The sequence below is a fragment of the Mustela nigripes genome, chromosome 17 (genome assembly GCF_022355385.1).
Source record: "Mustela nigripes isolate SB6536 chromosome 17, MUSNIG.SB6536, whole genome shotgun sequence".
In the NCBI taxonomy this organism is placed as follows: domain Eukaryota; kingdom Metazoa; phylum Chordata; class Mammalia; order Carnivora; family Mustelidae; genus Mustela; species Mustela nigripes.
Window position 1 is genome coordinate 10,720,584 of NC_081573.1, and position 22,200 is coordinate 10,742,783.

Sequence of the window (22,200 nt, forward strand, 5' to 3'; positions counted from 1 at the left end):
TTGCAGGTGTTTAACTCACACGGTGCATTTTGCAAGTTATTTTGTGTAATTTTAGCAAAGCCCAAGATTGGTGCTATTAGACCCATGCTGTAATGAGAAAAATCGGCTCTGAGAGTAAACTGCTAAGAAGCAAGGGTGCCATCATGAAAAGCCACTGTGGAGGTTTCCATTCCATAGAATCTATTCCACTCAGGGGATCCTTTTCTCAACACAGTTCCTCCATCACCTCACAAAAGGGATTCTCTCCGCTCCTAACCTCAATTACACACTACCTCTGCCTTGCCCCAGCCACTCCCTAGACCTGGCCACATCTACTCACACTTTTAAGATGGGAAAGTAGCAGGTGTGGAATAAGAGTGGGTGGGGAGGTCTTCCAGATGAGCACAGGCTTGCACTTAGTGTGAATCTCTCCTTGCTGGGTCGTGGGCTTCATAACCCGTAGTGAGCCTGGGCAAGCAGCTCCGCCATCATAGCTCATACAGATCCCTTCTGTCCCATCTCTTCCTTTCCTGAACCCTCAATCCCCTTCCTGGGGCGGGGATGGGTGGACTTATCACTGATTGCCCTAGAAAGCCACTTTGGCATTACATAGCTTTGAAATAAAATAACACTCTTAGGCTACCCAAGGGTTAAGATCCTCTGCTGTAATTGAATTAATTCCATGGCAAATTCAGGAACTCTAGAATAAATTCCTAAAATATTATGAAAACAGTAATAGAGAATTTGTAGCTCCAACACAGGGAAATATCCCTGTGTTATAAAGAAACAAGGAACGTCGGGGTCATCTTGGATTGAGGTTAAGAAGTGGTTTGTCAGATTATCAGAAATGACATGATACCATTTTACTCAGCAGTAACTGAAGTCATGACATAGTATCTAAAGCAGTCTAAACCTTTCATTTTTAAAAGTCTCTCCCTCAAGTTTTCTAAGTCCATAAACCTCTCCCCACTCACTCTCTGTCCCAGTTTTTATCTACAATGAATGACCAAAGTGCAGCAGGAAGAGAACGAAGAATTTCAGGGATCTAGGTTTCACTTGGATTTAATGGCAAGAACATAGAAGGATCAAGGCATTCAACTCACTGGAAGACCTCGCTGGCTTTCTTCAGGCATGCTGGCTCCTAAATGGAAGACATGGATTCCAAGTTCCATTATTTGACTTACTATTTCTGTGATCTGTTGTAAAACATTCATCCTCAGCATCTTCTTTATGTTCAGTTAGTCACTGTCTAGAACATCATTCGTTTTTGATGTGGTGTTCAATGATTCATTAGTTACATGTAATACCCAGCATTCATCACATCACATGCTCCCCTCAATCCCCATCACCAGGATACCCCATTCCCCAGCCCCTCTGAAACCCTCAGTTTGTTTCCCTGGGGTCCAGAGTTGCTCATGGCTCCTCTCCCTCTCTGATTTCTCCCCCTTCAGTTTTTCCTCCCTTCCCGTACTTACCTGGCAGAGAAGATCCCCTAATCACCTTCCATATCTTTGATTTTGAATTCATCAGGGAGGAATGCCCCCACCTACAGGGCTCTGATGAGGATTGAGACATACCACAAAGGTTTTAGAAGCTACAAAATGCAAAATAAAATGAATATCCAACTGTTCCTTAAGACTTCTGATGACTTTTGCTTATTGAATAAGGCAAAGGAGAGAAAACTGTAATAAGCTCCTATTCTCACATCCATTCTCATGCATGACATTAGTTTCATATTATATGCTGTGTAGGATCCATGGGTCCTGTATGCAGGTAGGTTAAATACACGTTAGTTCTATCACAGCCATAGGTCATTGAAAGGTAGATGCAAAAGCCAAAATTGGGTCTATTTGCATGTTAGGAGTGGTTCTGGAGCTCCATCTGGCTGGTTTATCCATAGCAGGATAACTGGAATTAGAGTCACATCCATCCCATCTCTCCATCCACAGTAAATGAAGCTTTAGGCTTTCTCAAGGTATTTTTTTTTTTTATATCCTTTGCTTTATTGAATCCTCTTAACATCTGAGAAAGACATTACACCAAGAAAAACAAAAGGAAATTTGAGGCAAAGCCATTGTCGGGTCTTGGGGGCAAATGTGGAATTAGACTAGGATTCTAGAGATTGGGTGTTTAATATGCTGCCTATAACAAATGGCGTAAAGCACTCTGGAGGTCACAGCTCATTTGTCCCTATGAACAGGGACACCTCAGCAATCTCCTGGTGGTTTTAATCCAAGACCCTCCCATGGTGAAGCCATGGCATCTCCTCATTGGGTCACCACCACCATTTATCCTCAAGGTCATTGAAATCCCATTTACACTTGACTCTTAGAAAGAACCCTCTCTCTTGCAATTCCTCCAGCTCCCCCTTCACTATGTCGTACAACTCTTTCTTGAGCCTGCAAGAAATAGAGAGAATGCTTTTAAAAATGCATTACTTAGATGTGAAGTTGATAATATAAAGTCCTGAATAATATAGCTTTTGATCAACTTCCCAAATTAGGCAAGATTCCTTGGAATCCAAGAGGATTTCTGCTAAAATGTGCCCAGTTTAAAGTCTTTTCCAGGGGCTAAAGGGGTAGCCATGGCTTACCTTTCTGACCTCATCTCCAGATTACTGAATAAGTGGGGGGAGTATTCTAATTCAACACTCTATTTCAATGCCTGGAGGAGCAACACAGAGCTTGGTAGTCCAACCTCTGGGCCTTTATACATGCTACTCCAACTTCCTTAGAACACTCTATTCTTTGTCTCTTGTCACTGTCCAGATGTCCCTCTTGATACATAGATTCCTCCTTCCAGCCTCCCTGGGACTTAAGAACCAATGTCACCACAAAAGACACACTTTCTGTCATTGCTCTGACTACCCTTGTTCTTCTACCACAGCCCAGAGTTTTCCTCACAGCATTCATGACAACACTGCTTTTATCCATCTCAGATTGGTCATCTCCCTGAGCAGAATGAAGAGCCATGAGGGCAAGCCTCATGACCATTCTGCTATCAACCATGGCACACTTGTCAGCATTGAAGAGGATGTCGTTGAGTGAAATACTGAATAGGTACAAGCATGAGAAAAACAAGGGGCCTCCTCCACTTCCCAAATGTTTGTAGGACCATGCTGCCCTGGATATCACTACCCACGTGGGGCCATTTAAACTGCAATTTAAACTGAGAAAAGTAAAAAACTCAGTTCCTGGGTTGCACTAACACCCTTTCGAGTGTCCAGTTATCACATGCTGCTACTGGCTACCCTACTGGACAGGAGGTATAAACTCCTTCTGCCATCACTAAAGGTTCTGCTGGCTGGCACTGCTCTAGGAAATCGAATGCAGGCTGAACCCAAAGCTTGCTTTAAAATATAGAAAAAATAATAATAATAAAAAAATAAAATATCAGCCAACCTACCCCCCCTCAGCTAGTGCTTCCTAGTGTAAAAGTCACTGGGGATTACCCAAGTTTCTGTAGTTTGCACGTTGATTTTTTCAAGGCCTTCCACAGTATGCCGACTCCACTGGGCTCCAAGTCATTCTGCAGAAGGTTCAGGTGAACCAGACTTTTACTGCTTCCAAGAACAGAGGAGAGATGCTGGCAGCAAGCAGGCATCAGATTGCATTTCTCCAACCTAGGAGTGGGTGGGAAGGAAGTGTGAAAGATGGTCCTCAAAGACTGAGAAGTTAGAAGTGATACCAGATCTAAGAAAAAGTACGTGGTTAAAACAAACGGGCTTCTAGTGGAGAGCTTACCACACACCAGACACTTCTCCAAATGTTTACACATAACTCACTAATCCTTATACCAGTCCTATCATATGTAGCCAATATCTTCAACTTCATTTTCTAGGTGTGGAAACAGCCCCATCTGGAGCTCAGGCATTTTCAAGTCAAGTCACACACTTTCTTCCCATCCTCTGAAGGACAGAGAGGCAAAGGCACTCACTCCAGGTTCTGTAGACGGCAGTCCGGGCGGCTCAAGGCCTCACACATTAGCCTGACCAACCATCAAAAAACAATATTCAGCCCTCAAAAGTGGTGTGAATTTATAAGATCCTTGAAAGGACTAAAATAAGACTACAACCCTTTCCTTACACTTTCATCTTGTTCCTAATTTCAACACAACAAAATCTGTATTCCTAGTAGCTAGCCAACCATATGTTCAAAGACAAAAGTGACAGTGATATCACTTTAAGGTAGTGGAAATTTCCATCTAAGCCTCTAAAGAAATGTGATAGGTGTCCAGACATGGAAATTTTGATACATCAAGAATAAAAGGAAAGAAGGTTTTCTTAGGAAGATGTTAGGAGATGTTGGGAGATGTGGAAGATGTTGGGTAGGATCCAGAGAATGTTTCAAGGTAAAGGCACTATTTGGTGGACAGGAAGAGGAGGACACGAGAGAAAAATGGTTCCAACATCACCCAAGTGAGTCCTGTCTCTGGTCTAGCCTCCCCTGCAGGGCCTTTACCACCATGATACATATTATTGACCTCCATCATGTACCTTTACTAGTAGTATTTCCCAATGAGGGGTGATCTCTGCCCCCCCACCAGAGGACACTGAGCAATATCTGCACACAAGGGAGAGGCTATTGGCATCTGGAGGGTGGAGGTCAGGGTTGCTGTTCTGCAGCATACAGCACACAGAACAGCCCACAGCCAAGGACTACCCAGCCCAAGGTTGGGTTGAGAAACACTGGTCTGATGGTAAAGGTGGAAGCCTGTGAACACAAATAAGACACTCGGGTGCCTACTTTAAAGCTTATACATTGGCAGAGTGCCCGGGTGGCTCAAGTGGATTAAGCATCTGCCTTCGGCTCAGGCATGATCTCAGGGTCCTGGAACGGAGCCCCATATCGGCTCCCTGCTCAGCGGGGTCTGCTTCTCCCTCTGCCCCTCCCCACCGCTTGTGCTTTCTCTCCTCCTCTCTCCAAAAAATAAATAAAATCTTTTAAAAAATTGTTAAAACGAAAACACTGGAGAATGAAACTGACTGAAAGTGAACTAAATATCGGGAAGGCATTTGTCATTAGAGACTGGGCAATAACTGTTGCAAACATTTTATTCATTTATATATCCAGAGAAGGTCCTCGAGAGGGAGGGCTTAAAACCAGACTACCATTCTTAAGGCACAAATAGGACCTCGAATTACTTGTATAAGTATGACAGCTTCTCCTTTACCTATAGGATAAAGAATATTGAACCTCAAGATCCTTCTTGAAGGACAGGGATGTGGTGAAAAAACAAACAACTTCTGACTTATTTTACTTATTAAGGGCATCAGGTCCTCAAGGTCCATCCATTTAATGGAAATGGCAGGATTTCCACAGAGAAAGACTGTGTGATCTCTAAGCACTTTGTGAGAGTGAGTAGACATGGCACCTATGTGAAAAATAGCTACCACTTAACCAAAAGCCACACTTAACCAAAACTCCTATTATTGGAGTAGAAACCATCTCAATTTGCTGAACAAACACATCACCTTATAGTTAGAATCAGGCTCCCCCTTCGATGGAAAAACTCCGGGGCAGGAAACACGGTGCACCAGCCCCCACCTTCTATCCCAAAAGTACTGACCGAAACGAAGAATATCTACAATACACCATGGGTGGGGAGTGACCGGAATGAACTTCTGTTTCTGCACTTGAACCTCACTGTTAAGCAGAAGAGATTCTGAACAAGAGAACTTTGTCCTTTGTTCCTCGCCTCCTTGAACCCCCGGGTGACCGTGTGTCATCCCCTCCAGATACAAGAGTAGGATGGGGGCTTTCCACAAAAAGGACTGCGTCAGCTCACCCAAGCGTGTTCAGTGCACAGCTCGGATCTTTCAGAGCCTCACACAGGTGTATCACGCCATCATCCCGAACATCATTGCTCCCGAGATCCAAAATTTTCATGTTATGATTATGCCGGAGGGCATTAGCAAGCTCCTGACAGCCTCCTGCTGTTAAAGAACAGCCTGACAAACTGTGAAACAAACAGAAAGGGGGAAAGAATAACCCTTGCATCCTCGGGCTTTTCTCTGTCTACCCCAGCCCACATCACAGTCCTCCAAGGGAAAGAGATGCCAAAGTGACCAGCATCCTCCCTGGGAAGAGGAGGATGCTGGTCAGGAGGTCTGAGACTATCTACAGGTAGAAAGGACGCAGCCTCCCAGTGCCATCTGCAGAGTTTGCACCTGTTTTCCTCTGGACTTGACCTCATGCATCCTCCCCTTTGCTGATTTTACTTTTCCTCCTTTCACTGAAATAGATGGCAGCCACAAATCTGACTGCATGCCACATTCTCGAAGTCCTCTGGGAATCATCAAACCCACAGAGTGGCCTTGGGAACCTCCAACACACACCGTGGTTGGTCCTTAGCTGTGATCCCAGTAGCCTCACTGCCCACTGCAGGCACCCCCCCCACACACACTTATCCCCCTACAGGAGAACCTGCAGCTCCTCTGTTGAGCACACACGTCTATACCTGGGACTCCAGCCCCATCTGGAGCTCAGGCATTTTCAAGTCAAGTCACACACTTTCTTCCCATCCTCTGAAGGACAGAGAGGCAAAGGCACTCACTCCAGGTTCTGTAGACGGCAGTCCGGGCGGCTCAAGGCCTCACACAGAAGCTTCACCCCCTCATCTCCCAGGCTATTCCTTCTCAGGTTCAGATGTGTCAAACTCTTGTTCTCAAGGAGAGCATCTGACAAGTACTTGCAGCTGGGGGCCCCGAGCTGGCAGAACCAGAGCCTACGGGGCGAGAGCCACAGAGATAGATGCTCAGGAAGGCAGCCCGAACCGAGGCCCCTGGGGATGGGAGCTTCAGGCCCCAACTCTGAGTTCAATCACGGGGTCCCCTTGAACCCCAATCCAGGATAGGCCACGTAGTGGTGCTTACTTATCCTTTCCCAGATTTATGCAATGAGCACAGCAAGAACATTCTGGGCCTTAGTGGTGGTCTCAAAAAAAGAAAGCCAATAGAAGGATGATGATTGGGGCACCGGCAGGGGTGGGGGGCTCAGTTGGGTGAGCACCCAGCTCTGGATTATGGCAGGTCCTGATCTCAGGCTCCCGGGACTGAGCCCTCTGCTGGGATCCACACTCTGCGGGGAACCTGCTTGAGGATTTTCTCTCAAATACATAGATCTTTAAAAATAAAGGCAATGATCAAAGCCTGTCAAGTTTCATTAACACAAGTTCCAAAGATCCCCCAAGAGCATCGCGCTTACAACGAATGATCCTACATTGTGGACTTAGAGTTCTCTAAGGTTTACCATTTTCTATGTAAATAGTCTGTGTTAAGTGATATCAAAAAAAATTAAGAAGAACGGTAGAAGAGGGAACTTTGGAAGGTGATGGGTTTGTGTTAGGTCTTCATGGCGGTGATGGTCTCGAGGGTGCATAGCTCTCCCCTAACGCACCGACTCATGCAGTAAACACGTGCAACTTCTCACATGTCAGAAATGTTTAACGTGAGAGGGTTTTTTTTTTTTTTTAAGTAAAAATAAAAAAATATGGGGCGCCTGGGTGGCTCAGTGGGTTAAGCCGCTGCCTTCGGCTCAGGTCATGATCTCAGGGTCCTGGGATCGAGTCCCGCGTGGGGCTCTCTGCTCAGCAGGGAGCCTGCTTCCTTCTCTCTCTCTCTGCCTGCCTCTCAGTGTACTTGTAATTTCTCTCTGTCAAGTAAATAAATAAAATCTTTAAAAAAAAAATAAAAATAAATAAAAATAAATAAAAAAATACAAGGGAAAACATTTTAAATGAGCTTCAGGCAGTTAGGGATGATCCCAGGGCTTCGAAGCCCATCAGACGGGGCTGGACTGGTGCCCAGCTGCTACCGACGGTTGTCAGGCCTGTGGTGGTACCCCCACAACCTTCACCTCTTGCTAAGGTGGAGCCCGAGCACCCATCACGGTGCTGCCGATCCCATGGGCTGGGACGCATGGTGCTTCAGAGCAGTGCTCAGCACGTGTGCAGTACAGACTGTAGGAGATACAGAGTACAGCAAGCGCATGTAAGCATTAGGTGTATGTAAGTATGTATGCAATGTGTAGGCATAGAAAATACTTAGGATTACAGAATAGATATGTTAGACATGTAAGACATGTATGTTACTGTATAACATCATGAATCATATAAGTTACATTTATGATTTATATATTGCATTTTGGTCTATATTCATGTATCTATGTTAAATATAATTACAGATTAAAATATATTTCTATAAGCATAATTATAATTAGCATACATATTAACTTACTGTAACCTGTCACAGTCCTATATAACACATTAGTTCATATTACGTATGTATTCATTAGCTGTTCATGGTTCTTTGTGGCTCGGGGCCGAGTGAGCGCCAATCTTCTGGTCTGTAGCTCAGACTCCACCGTCTTTCACCATTTACCCCCTCAGATGAGCCCCTTGGCCTTCTTACCCTTTCATACTCACTCACCTGAACAATATCCAGTTCCTGGAAAACCCATCTCTGCATCTATTCCAAACCTTCCCGAGAGCAGCAGAGTGCAGCTGACAGAAGAAACATCTAGGAGATCACACTTGATACCTGCCATTGCCTGTGGACTCGTCCCCACCCAGCAACCCCCTTGAAACCTAGGGTCCTGCAGATACCCACTCAGGTAACATGCTATGTGGCTGGTCAGTAGGCATCTCACGCTCCAGCATCCCAGACCAAACCCCTCACGCCTAAACCTCATTCCCCCAGGTCTTCCCCATGTCTGAAAAAGAGCCCACTTTTCACCCAGCAGCCAAGCCTATCATCTGGAGGCATTTGGGTTCTTTCCCTCCTCAACCACATTACTGCATCAGCAAGTCCTCCTGGCCCTAGCTTTGAGTATACCCCAGACCTGACCACCTCACTTTGGTCAATTCATGGTCATCATCTTGCCTGATCTACAGGCGCTTGCTTCTGCCCCCATTTTTGCTTCCATTATAGTCCACCCTTCACCTGCCGCCGGGGTCATCTTTCAGAGCGTGTCTGTACAAACTCTGGTCCTCAGACAAGTTTCCACCTCCAAACACAACAGACTCCTTCATGGCCAGGACATATTCAGGGCCTCATCCTGCCTCTCCAGCTTCAACTCTGCCTGTCATGTCCCTCACTCGTGTTACCCCAGCCTTATTAGTGGTCTGGCTGCTCCTACAACACTCCAAGCACATGCCAGTCTTGGGGCCTCTGTCCTCCTCTTCCTTCTGTGTGTGTGGCTCCTTCAGCCAACGTCTGGTGGCTTTAGTGTCACCTCCTCTGATAGGTTGGTGAGAGAAGACCTTACTAAGACACCAGCCCAACACTCCTTGTCTATTCATTCCTCTTCATTTTTCTTCAGCAGAGCTCCTGGTCTTATTGTTTGGTATCCCACTCCTCCTCCACACAGGTGGGTGTCTGTCTTGTCCCCCACCCCAACCTTGGTGCACAGCCTGGTGTCTAGAGATAGGAGCTCAGTCATCACTTGACCAGACCGTAATTTCCTGGTATCCTTGTTAAAATGGAATTCCTTGGCACAACCCACAGAGACGGATTCAGCAAATCCGGGACTACTCGGAGCCTGGGTGTAGAATGGCGCCCCGCACAACACATGTTAGTAGTCAATGGTATAAATAGGTCCCAAATGAAGGACCCACTATTTTCCCCATGCCCACCCCCAAGGAGTCACTTCCAGAAACAGAACCATGAGGAGCTTACACCAGTCTCTGTAAGGCGCACTCGGGGTGAGTCAGGGAAGAGCAGAGGAGCCTCACGCCCTCATCCTGGAGTGGGTTAAACCCCAGGCACAGTCGAGTGGTCCTCTGGGTGCTGGTGAGACATGATGCCAGGCCCCGGTAGACGGCCGCTGACAGCTGGCATTTCTCCAGGCTGTAGAAGGTCCAAGTGCAGTGTGAGCCCCAGCTGCGCCCACTTCTCTTTCTTTCGCAAACTCCCAGTCCCTTGGGCTACACATCTGGGACCCAAACATCATGAAATGATTAAACTGGATAAAGGACAAAGGTTTTAAGGAGAAAAAGGTGGGTCAGAGTAAGGGCTTCTCAATCTCAGCCCTACTGACCTTTGGGCTAGATCATTCTTTGATCATTCTTTGCCCACCCCCCCAGGGCATTGACAGATAATGATCATAGTAGGTCACCACCTACTAGATGCCAGTAGCGTCCTCCTCTCCCAACTGTGAGAAACAAGTAGTGTCCAGACATTGCCAAACGTCCCCTGGAGGACAAGATCACCCCTCAGCTTAAAACCACTGGGTTTTCCGTGTTCACTGTGGAGTCTGCCTCTCCCTCTCCACCCCATCTCCTGTCCGTGCTCTCTTTCTCTCAAATAAATAAAATCATTTTGTCTATTAAGTTAGCCGCCACACAGTGCATCATGCATTTTGAGGTAGTGCACAATAAAATCTTTTTAAGAAATTGGGCGCCTAGGTGGCTCAGTCAGTTAAGCATCTGCCTTAACTCAGTTCAAGATCTCAGAGTCCTGGGATTGAGCCCCAGGTCAGACTCCCTGCACCACGGGGAGCCTGCTTCTCCCTCTTCCCCTCCTGCCCGCTTGTGTTCCCTCTTTCTCTCAAAATCTTCAAGCACTAGTTGTTATATGCAACTGATCAATTATTGGACACTACATCTGAATGTACCATATGTTCGCTAATTGAATTTAAGTTTTTAAAATGTTAAAATAAGAAGTTAAAGTATTAAAAAATAAATAAATAATTGGGGCGCCTGGGTGGCTCAGTGGGTTAAGCCACTGCCTTCAGCTCAGGTCGTGATCTCAGGGTCCGGGATCGAGCCCCACATCGGGCTCTCTGCTCAGCAGGGAGCCTGCTTCCTCCTCTCTCTCTCTCTCTCTCTCTGCCTGCCTCTCTGCCTGTGTGTGCTCTCTCTCTTTCAAATAAATAAATAAAATCTTAAATAAATAAATAAATAAAACCACGGGGTTTAGGAGAGACTGGCAGGTAAGTCAGCCACAATGAAGGTGAGGGCAAAGCTGGCGGAGTTGGAGCCCCAGGGACACAGTGGAAAAGAGTGAAAATACTTACTGTGGGGCAAAAGGAATAACACAGAGGGCATGGGGATATGGAGAGGAGAAGGGAGTTGGGGGGATCGGAGGGGGAGACGAACCACAAGAGACTGTGCTCTGAGAAACAATCTGAGGGTTTTGGAGGGGAAGGGTGCGGGGTTGGGGGAGTCTGGTGGGTACTAAGGAGAGCACGGATCGCATAGAGCACTGGGTGTGGTGCATAAACAATGAATCTTGGAACACTGAAAAAATAAAAATAAAAAATAAATAAAATTTAAAAAAGAAAAGAGTGAAGATAGGGACAGTGTCAGCGGGGTAGTAAGTACAATAGGGGATCCCCAAGGCTCCCCCAGACATGCTGCCACTGTCACCCCACCCTGCCACTTAACCTTGCAAAGACACAATTTTGACAAGACAGGAAGACTTACGACAGCTCCTGCAGGGATGATGTTGACACTGTGGAGGGCCCCTGCAGACCCTTTTCCTCAGTGCCTGAGAGATCATTGTCCCCCAGGCTAAGGAAGCGCACACTCGAGTTCTTGCGGAGCTCCGCAAAGAGATGACAACACGTCAGAGGGGTGAGGCCACACGACTCCAACCTACCAAAGGGGCCCCAAGACAGGCAGTTACTCCAGGGAGGGGAGGTCTTCGTCTGGAGGCCCCCTTGTGCCACAAACGAAGGCTTATTTCTCCTTGTTCCTCAACGTCTCCCCAGGCAGGACGGCCTCCAGGTCCATGCCACCATCAGGGCCCCGTGGCACCCAGCCCAGCACCACCGAGCAGCCTGTTAGAAACGCCGGCTCTTAGGCCCTCAGCAGACCTGCGGGCTCTCAGGGTGTGGGTCCCAGGACCCTGCATTTTAACCTGCCCCTTGGGTGGCTGTGGTAGACCTGAAGTTTTGGGAAGCACTGTCTTTTTTTTTTTTTTTTTAAAGATTTTATTTATTTATTTGACAGAGAGAGATCACAAGTAGGCAGAGAGGCAGGCAGAGAGAGGAGGAAGCAGGCTCCCTGCTGAGCAGAGAGCCTGATGCGGGACTCGATCCCAGGACCCTGAGATCATGACCTGAGCCGAAGGCAGCGGCTTAACCCACTGAGCCACCCAGGCGCCCAGGGAAGCACTGTCTTGACCCCACGCGCTTGTCCCCTTCGCTCCTCTTTCCCTACGTCCTTTGGGTGCTGTGCCGAGTCCTGCCCTCCCCGTGCGTTACTGAATCTGGGGGTGACCCTGGGACAGATCTGGAAGACCAGAGATTTACCACAGATACTGGAGGTTGCAGGCGGAATGTCTTAGGGTTTTAAAGATCATGGTGGACACAGGAATTCCCAGGTTGTTCGAGCTCAAGTTCAGATGGGTCAGCCTTTGGTTGCCGTGTAGGACGAGGACAAGCTCCTTCAGAACCCGCACAGGACTTACCGACTTGCACCTGAGGAAAACAGGAAGTGAGGAGGCTGGCCTCATGGGAGGGGGTACACCCTCCTCTTGCTTTCTCCCCCACCCCGTCCCCCCACATGGACCCCCTCCTTCAAGGATATCATCTCCAAGAGGAATCGGAAACTTGAAGCACGGCCGGTTGTGTTGCATCGGGAGTCGATCCCCTCCCCCACCGCGTCTGCCAGAGAAAACCCCGGAGCCCCCGCTCTTCTGGGCAGGGGGTGACCCCCCCCAACCCAGAAAGGTCTGACGAGAGCACCACTCTTCTCTTGTTTTCTCTTCTTTTTCTCCACGTCTTTAGGACTAAGTGATAAGACCAAAGCAGCGGGGGGGGGGGGGGGGGGGGGATGCAAACGCCAGGTTCTGGTAAAGGGACATTTGAGGCTGTGTCCTGTGCATCTGACGCAGCTCCCATGACACACGGAGGTTCGAGGACGGTTGCCGCTGCCAGGTCTTCTGCTCTAAGCTCCCGGCAGCAGTGCGCACATCCGGGTTCCAGACATCAGGGCAGCCCCGAATCACAGAGGGACAGTAGGACAGAATGCGTTGGTGTGGACCCGAGAGCATCTGACCCAACACCATCCCCAGCCCTAACATTCGGTCTGTCCTCCGTCAGGTGGCTCTTCCCTGGCTTCTTCAAGGCCTACCTCCATTGCCCCTACCTGTGGAGCCTGTGAGCTTACATCACGCAAGGGGTTTCAGTCCAAAACGATGTGTCAGCTCCCATGAGCAGGTCTTTACTCCAACACCTTTTAGACAGGTGAGGCCCTTCTGCTTTCTCTGTCTCCCAGCACAAAGCCCCCCCCCCTCCATGCCGAGTCCCCGAACAGATCTCCTGCTCTGGGAGGCCTCAGTGCCGCCTCCGCTGCGCTGGCCATCTAAGTGTGTTCCTCCCACACGGGCAGCCCCGTGCAGGCAGGAGTTATCCTTTCCGTTCCCGGTGGTAACCACAGAATGAGGAGATGCTGGTTAAATACCCACTGAGTGAAGAAATGCCCGAGCACGAACTCCCCACCTTCCCTTAAGGCCCAACAATTCATGTGGGGCCCACATAAAGTCGCCTCTCAAGTGCTTTGTCCCAGCCACGTCCTCCAAGCTTTCCAATCCTCCATAGTCAGCTCAGAACAGCAGCCTTGCGCAGAGGTCCTGGGGGCAAAGCTGTCCATGTGCCCGCACCTCTCACGGGTGCAAGACCACGTGATGGAGTACCAGGTCTTCGCCTGAATGCATACCAACATGTTTGTTATCCCAAGCACCCGAGCTTACCTTCTGAAAAAGAGATCGTCCCTGCAATAACCAGGAGAGAAATGCCGGATCGTTCCCTGTTGGAATTTCGCACACGGTGCGCCACACTTACGTCAGTCTCTGGAGCTTGCATCTTGGGCTTCTCAGTTCGTAACAGAGTTTCTTCATGGAAGAAGCGTTAAGCTTGCTGTTGCTCATGTCCAGCTCCCTCACATTCCCGTGGCAAAACACGGAGCAAACATCCTGCCACTGATGTATCTTGGAGTGCGAGCTTGTCATTTAGGAGAGAGAAAGAAGGTTACTGAGGTGAACTGCACCTGACGCCCAGAGCGTGGCCTACAGGAGACAAAACCAGACCCATGGGAAGTGAAGGAATTCACCGGTGTACTGGGCAGGAAAACTGGGACTGCAAAAGTATTAGTTCTTTAAGTCCCAGGTGTTTTATTCCAACAATCCTCACCGTCCTTCTCATAGGAAAGCAGTGCTGTAAGGGAGGGGAGGTGGCCATTGGTAGGATCCTCACATGTTCAGCCCTTGAGTCAAACAGGCTGAAGGTGAACTCAGAGCTGCATTACCTATGATTTAACCTCTGTGCTCCAATTTTCTATCTCTAAATGTACATACTAACTTACTCTCATAGGACATTGTGACTTAAAAAAAGGTTTATGCAGATATCTAGAACTTAAGAGGGTTATTAAAATTCTACATGTACGATGGAATATCACTCAGCCATCAGAAGGGATGGACACTCACCATTTGCATCAACAAGGTTGGAACTGGAGGGAATTATGCTGAGTGAGGTCAGTCAATCAAATACAATAATCATATGTTCCTCCCATGTGCAAGATAAGCAGTGATGTGGGAGACCACAGGGAAAGGGAGGGAAAACTGAATGGGAAGAAATCAGAGAGGGAGATAAACCATGAGAGACTCTGGGCTCCAGGAACCAAGCTGAGGGTTACTAAAGGGAGGGGTGGGGAGTGGGTAATGGATGATGGGGACTGAAGGGGGCATGCATTGGGATGACCACTAGGTGTTACACGCAACTGATGAATCATTGAACATGACATCAAAAATGAGTGTTGACTAGATGTTGGCGAACTGAACATAATAAGATTCTTATTATTTAGCATTTCCTTAATGTGGCAGGCTCTCAACATTTACAAGAGTAAAAGAGCATCCAAGTCATGAATTAACCTTTTCATCTCCAGTGAAGAAAGTAAAACAAAGAACCCATTAAAGCACCTGAAGGATATAAAGTTCTACATGGAGAGCCCAGAATTACAGCGTTGGAGCGGCTGTTTCTGACCGTAGCATGTGTGTGTGTGTGACACACACATGTGCCCATGTATTTATATGTTTAACACCCTAGTTAATTCAGAGATACAGACAGAGGTAAAAGCCACTGAGGAAAGGGAGCTGTAGTGTAGAGAAACAAGAACTGGCCTTCACGTCAGAAGGTCTGTTATCACCATTAGGGAAGACAAGAAATCTCCTGCAGCCTCAGGGTGATCATGTGTAAGTTGGGGAATGGGGTTGATGGAGTATTAATCCTTACAATAAATGGTACTATCCTGGGGAAAACATGTGGTAGCCAGGACACTTACTCATACAACCCAACAATGAACACTACCTACACAAAGTCCCCTGTATAGGTTTTCCCTAAAACCTAAGGGACCGGACAAATAAATGAAAGCCAATATGCATTGAACTTTCATGACTCTGAGGCCCCAGGACCAAACATCTTACTAATATTCCAGTCTGGATAAACACAAAGAGATTAGTCTTCTCAGAATTTCTTTTTGTACAACCAAAATTGAACTGGTATTTTTGGTAGGTTTGAGGGTTAAACAAAGGATTTGTGAACACATAGCAGCCCCTGCCTCAAGAGAGGAATTTAGAAAACACCCTTAGGGCCTGAAATAATTAGGACACTCAGATCTCTTTACCTCCTACACTGGAAGTCAACAGTGTCAGCAATGGGAAAAGGTTATAGGATAAGAACCAAAAACAGTTTAAGTATTTCTGGGATTCTTCCAGGAGACAAATGGACAAACGAAGTTCAGGATGTAGTTGACACCACTGGACCCAACCCCACCTCAAATTGTGCTCAAAGGATGGGCACCAGCGTTTTGAGCTGTGGAGCTGTGGAAGAGGGCAGGGCATTGACCCAGGCTGAGCTGCTTAGTGGCCACACGGGCATAAGAAAATTCTGTTTTTATTCAGTTTTCTCATCTATGAATGGCAGTAACTCTCTACCCTCCATTCAGCAATGGACATCAGTCAGATATGAGTGGAGGTCTCAGCACAAGGCTTGGCACGTACATCTTCACTATGCAGGGCCTGAGAAAGAAAGCCTACCTAGAAGGACATCAGCAGAAGCAGCCAAGGAATACTATAGGACACCTAAAGGGAAATTGTTGGTCTCCTGGATTGGAGTGACCCAGAAGGTTTGGTCAGTCATAACCAATGATAACACAACACATCCCTGGTTCTTCATGGAAGAACTTGGGCAGAGCCTGGGAAGAAACCTGGGGGGGAAATGGTTTGCATTACTCACTCCAGAGTTTCTGTGGTGAAAGTCAATTCCGTTTGAGGGATGGGAACGGTGACAGAAAGCCTTAGCTTATTTAACCTTTGACAGTGCTTTAGGCAAAATGAAGCAACTTGGAGTTGTAGATTCCCAAAAATATCTAGGTCAGCTTCGAGGAGAGGACTCAGAATCTGCCTTACAAAGTTTTCTTCCTGAGTTTCATACAAGCACTCAAAAAAGTGTAGGAATTCAAAACAGTTGGAGACAATATCATAACTTCCTAATTCCTCTGCCCATTCTAGTAATTCATCTGTTATCCTGCGACTCACTTTACAGCGCAAAGTGGCTTCCAGTTCTCCTGCTAAGTTTCTTTTTAAAAGACCAAAGAAAAAAAGAGCCATCTGATTCCAGTAGAAGTTTGTATCGGCCAAAGCATCTGTCAGTAGCACCTTCATCTCTTCGTGCTTTGCAGGACTGCCCATGGAGCCTTTTGTCCCTCCCAGTGCATAGAACATGGCCCCCAAGAACACCTGGAAACTCTGATGAGTGAAAGTCACACACCCGTCACAGTCACTGACCTTTCGAAGGATATTCAAGCTGAGCAGAGTGTCAATGAGAGATGCTTCCAGGTGCCTGTGCTTGAGGTCCTCCTTTGCAAATGTGAAATTCCGGAACCACATCCCCTCTGCAGCCAGAGAGCAGAGCAGTATCCACTGCTCCGGCCAGCTCTGGGCCGACAAACTCACCTCTGCTTTGGCAAACAGGCTGGAGAAGAAGTAGACATACAGACTGGTGGTCGTCTGGGTGCTCAGCTGGAAGCAAGGACTTCTTGCCATCTGCCACTTCAGGCAGGAGCACACGGCCCAGCACACCATGGGCGCAGAGCAGAAATAAAATAGGTTTTCATTTTTTCTTACCCAGCGCAAGATTTTCTTTGCTTTGTTTTGGTCACCAAAGTACCTGATGAAATACTCCTCCCGGTCTCCCTCTGTGAACCCTGAGATTTGTACAAACCATGGATCCAGTAACAGCTTTTTAAGATCCTTGGTTCTATACTCCTTGGTTGTGATCAGCAAAGTGGCCCCGGGAACCAGTTCTTTTCTCAACAAGTAGAACAGGATTCTGTGGACTGGGAGTCGCTGAAACCAGTCTGTACATGGTGGGCTGGCGTCCAAGTTGGAGGGCATGTCCATTTCCTCAAAGCCATCGATGACAAATAGGAGCCTCTCAGGGTGACTCATGAGCTCTTCAAAGGGGGGCTGGGAGTCAGGCCAGTCCCAGGAAAGCAAGCCAGCAAATGTGGTATCCTTCACCTCTTTAACTTTATGGCAGCTGATGAAGAAAACATAGGAGAACCTCTGCTGAAAGAGAAAGCCCTCTGCCCAATGCAGCATGGCCTTCATGGCCAGGGTGGTCTTCCCAACCCCCGCTACTCCCTCCAAGACTATCGTCTGTGGCTGGGCTCCCATCCTGTTGGGATACAGGAGGCTCTTCAGTTCTTTGTGTTCCTTCTCAGTCACGTTGCGTAGATATATGTGGCCTTCAGGCCAAGGCATGTTGTCCCACATCATCAATATTTTAGCTTTCATCCTCTCTCTGTATCTTCTTTGGTGAACTGAAACAGAGAAGTGAGGCAAAACAGAACACAACAATGGTCAGAATGAATTTTGGCCTTAGGAATAGTAAGTTCTTATATAAAGTCTTAAACAAGAGAAACACATTCTATCTTCAAGGGTCCAACTTTTGGGAGGAGTGGCATGGTGGGATAAAACAACAAAGGCAGTAGAATAGTTTGAGAATACACAAAAATAAATACGGAGAATGCAAGAGAGACTGAGAATCCCCTTTGAAGGTTGGGGAACAGATCTGTAGAGGCTTCTGTGGGGGAGTTAACATGATAATCTTGAGAAGCTACCAGTCCAAGATATAGAAAGAGAGACTTTCAGGCAGGGTAAAGAGCTAGTGCCAGTGCCCTGAGACAGGAATAGAACAGAGTATTTATTTATTTATTTATCATTCTAGAACAGAGTGAGAAAAGTGCCTGACAGGGGGGACTCAACTGTGGGGATGGGCTGGTCATGAATATCTCTTTTCTGGAGGGAGAAAAAGCTTTAATTTCCGTTTTTCAAAGGTCACCATTGCTTGGAGAAGGTATTATGGTGCAAGAGAGGAGCAGGGAGTCCACTTATGAAGCTGCTTCTGTTTTTTTAAATTTATTTTAAAAGATTTTATTTATTTATTTGACAGACAGATAGAATACAGGTAGACAGAGAGGCAGGCAGAGGGAGAGGGAGAAACAGGCTCTCCACTGAGCAGGGAGCCTAATGACTGCTTCTGTTTTCTAAGTGAAAGTGGGTAGGTTGGTCAAACATATCCACTGATAACATGACAGCAACAATAATAGGTGCCTGGTTCTTTGTGTAAACGCTTGAGCAGAGCCTGTGAAGAACTAGAGCACAGTACTAAAAATAAGATGGATGGACTTTGGGTATATATTGAGAGTAGAACCAGTAAGATCACTAATACTTTCTAATTAATGAGTGTGTGGTGAAATGCTAAAGAAAACAGAGTTGTTCACACATTCTAGGTTTGTGCCTTAAATATCTTGGTGGGTAATGATTCCTTTTACTACACACACACGTTTCTGGTGGAAAGAATAGTATAGTAGGAATTACACAATAGTGACACTTAGGGTTGCAATGCTTTGTGGATACTTCAACTTCTTTGAACCTCAGTTCCCTTGTGTAAGTCCCAAATAAGCAGGAAAGAATGAAAAACCATTTTTCTTTTATCCACCAGAAGGGAAAGGTCATCTTCGGGAGGTGGGGTCCTTTCTGTTCAGACCATCGAAGGTCTCTGAAAGCTGGCACTCCTCAAATACCCAGCCTTGCAGACCTTTATCCCATCTCCAAACAAGGACTATTGTTCTGGACTGATTAAACCCCAAGACTTGATCACACAACCTTTAAGAGATGGGTCTTATGGACCAAAGGTGGGACATGTGTAGGGCCTTCTTCCTCAGAACAAGACGATCTACCTCACCCAGCACTCTGTTCTCTCCCACACAAGAGCTAGAGAACACGTGATCTACGCTCAGGTGGCAGCCATCGCAGGGATACCCTTCCTGCCCCCCCCCCCCACCTAGCCAAGGGGAGAAGGAATCTTGCCATCCAGAAGATACAAAGCAGAACACAAACACATGCCAACTTGAAAGAGAAAAACAACATGAGGGAGAACACTTGCCATCTACGGGAAAGACCAAGAGGTCATTCATTTTCTATATGCAACGTGTTCTTATGAGTCAATGAAGAGAGCAAGCACCCAGATGAAAAATAGAAGGGGAGAATAAATGGTCACTTTGCAAGAAATAAACTGGCTAAAAGCAATTACGGTTTTCAACTCACTCACATAACAAATGCAAACCAAGTATTAAATCAGGGCAATATTTTTATCAAGTTGGCAAATTTTTTTTAAAGATTTTATTTATTTGTCAGACAGAGATCACAAGTAGGCAGAGAGGCAGGCAGAGAGAGGAAGGGAAGCAGGCTCCCCACTGAGCAGAAAGCCCAATGTGGGGCTCAATCCCAGGACCCTGGGATCATGACCTGAGCCGAGGGCAGAGGCTTTAACCCACTGAGCCATCCAGGCGCCCCAAGTTGGCAAATTTTTAAAAGAATCTGTTGAGAGCAGGACAGTAAAACAAACACCTAAAGTGTCATTAGGGACACAATGTTATACCTTTGTGGTATACCTTTGGTATAACTTTGTGGCCTTTCAGAAGACCAGTTTAGCTGCATCAAAGTTTCAATCATGTATGTGCTTTGACCTGGGAGTTCTAGATTAGGCCCATCTTCTACAGAAACACCTGCAGATGCACACTCATCGATGTTTATCAAAGTGTTATTTAACATACACACACACACCCACAAGCCTAAATTTCTACCAACAGGACAGGGCAAGCTACAGGCCATGATATACGCATACAATGGTATATTAAATAACTATTAAAGAGGGAAGCTCATAGGATTTTTTTCAAAGATTTTATTTATTTGACAGAGATCACAAGTAGGCAGAGAGGCAGGCAGAGAGAGAGGAGGAAGCAGGCTCCCCGCTGAGTAGAGAGCCCTATGCAGGGCTCGATCCCAGGACCCTGAGATCATGACCTGAGCAGAAGGCAGAGGCTTTAACCCACTGAGTCACCCAGGCGCTCTGGAAGCTGATAGGTTTGTATAAAGAGATGATCAAGGTAACAAATGACAGGCAGTATAAACGGATTTATATATAATCTAATTCATGAAAAAAAGCTGGAAGAACAAATACCAAATTTTGAATCTAGCTACCTTTGTAGAATTGATTATATAGGAGAAACTTTGAAATATTAAGCACATTGTACCATTTATATTTGCTTGTACAGTCACTTTACTCTAACCAAGAAACATGTACCTCTAGGAATCAACAAGTGCTCCAAAAATTGAAAAAAAAATCAAATTATATTACATGAAAAAGAATACTAACAAGCAGAAATAGAGTTATGAGTTTTGATACACTGAGCCTGGGGGGCTCAGTGGGTTAAAGCCTCTGCCCTTGGCTCATGTCATGATCCCAGGGTCCTGGGATCGAGTCCCGCATCGGGCTCCTTGCTCGGCAGGGAGCCTGCTTCTCTCTCTGCCTCTGCCTGCCTCTCTGCCTGCTTGTGTGCTCTCTCTTTCTGACAAATAAATAAATAAAATCTTAAACAAAAAGAGAATATTGGGACACCTGGGTGGTTCAGTAGGTTAAAGCCTCTGCCTTCAGCTCAGGTCATGGTCCCAGGGTCCTGGGATCGAGCTCCACATCGGGCTCTCTGCTCAGCAGGGAGTCTGCTTCCCCCCCTCCCTGCCTGCCTCTCTGCCTACTTGTGATCTCTGCCAGATAAATAAAACCTTTCTATATAAAAAAGATTTTATATTAAAAATATTATTGATGGGGGACGCCCAGGTGGCTCAGCTGGTTGAGCAGCTGCCTTTGGCTCGGGTCATGATCCCAGCGTCCTGGGATCGAGTCCCGCATCGGGCTCTTTGCTCAGCCGGGAGCCTGCTTCTCCCTCTGCCTGCCACTCTGTCTGCTTGTGCTCACTCTCGCTCCTCTCTCTCCCTGACAAATAAAAAATATATATATATTATTGATGGGGACACTTGGGTGGCTCAGTTGGTTAAGCTTCTGCCTTCAGCTCAGGTTGTAATGCCAGAGTCCTGGGACTCTGGAATCCTCCCTTGCTTGGCAGGGAGCCTGCTTCTCCCTCTGCCTGCTACTCCCCCTACTTCTGCTGTCACTCTCTCTCTGATAAATAAAATCTTAAAACACAGCCATTGTTTTTAAAAATAAAATATTATTGATGAAATAGGCTTCATGGAAGGTATGATAGAAAGTTGAAGTAATCTTTCAAATGGCTTTAACAAAAACAGATGGTAGTATGGGATTAAAATGTTATGATTGGGGGGAATGGGCAAAATGGGTGAAGGAGGGATACAGGCTTCCAGTCACAGAATGAATGAGTCACAGGAATAAAAGGCACAGCACAGTACAAGGATACTGTAATAACAATATAATAGACAGATGGCAATGACACTTATGGGGAACACAACATATTGCATAAACTTGTTGAATCTCTAAGTTGTAAACCTGAAACTAATGTAACATTGTGTCAACTATACTCAAGATAATAAAAAAATTCAATTTCATTTAAAAAAAAGTTATGAGCCGTTTTCCTCTTCTGGGGACAGCATCCTTAGGCATTCAGAATGGTCCAGCGTTTGACCTACCATCATAGGCTGTCCTACAATACAGCCTCTAGTAAAACTAGGCTGTCCCGAACCCCAGGTAATAGAATCATTTACCTTTATACCAAGGAGTTTGGGAAAGCACCAAAATCTGCATGTGGTGTGTGCCCAGGCTAACTTCTAGGAGTTCGTGCTGTAAGACCTAAAGTGCTTATGAGGTTGTCTAAAATGAAAAAACATTTCAGCAGGGCCTA

At 46.6% G+C, this 22,200-nt stretch overlaps 1 protein-coding gene across 1 annotated transcript in view; it reads right to left on the reverse strand.

The window, feature by feature from the left end:
- Positions 1-3,426: 3,426 nt before the first annotated feature.
- NLRP13 (NLR family pyrin domain containing 13) overlaps positions 3,427-22,200 on the reverse strand; it is a 38,473-nt gene continuing 19,699 nt past the window's right edge. Inside the window, exons 2-8 of the mRNA XM_059383417.1 lie at positions 16,215-17,802; positions 13,767-13,925; positions 12,234-12,401; positions 9,656-9,826; positions 6,535-6,705; positions 5,767-5,937; positions 3,427-3,601 (exon numbers count right to left, since the gene is read on the reverse strand). Coding sequence (XP_059239400.1) covers positions 3,427-3,601; positions 5,767-5,937; positions 6,535-6,705; positions 9,656-9,826; positions 12,234-12,401; positions 13,767-13,925; positions 16,215-17,802 — 2,603 coding nt within the window. The remainder of the gene's footprint in view (positions 3,602-5,766; positions 5,938-6,534; positions 6,706-9,655; positions 9,827-12,233; positions 12,402-13,766; positions 13,926-16,214; positions 17,803-22,200) is intronic.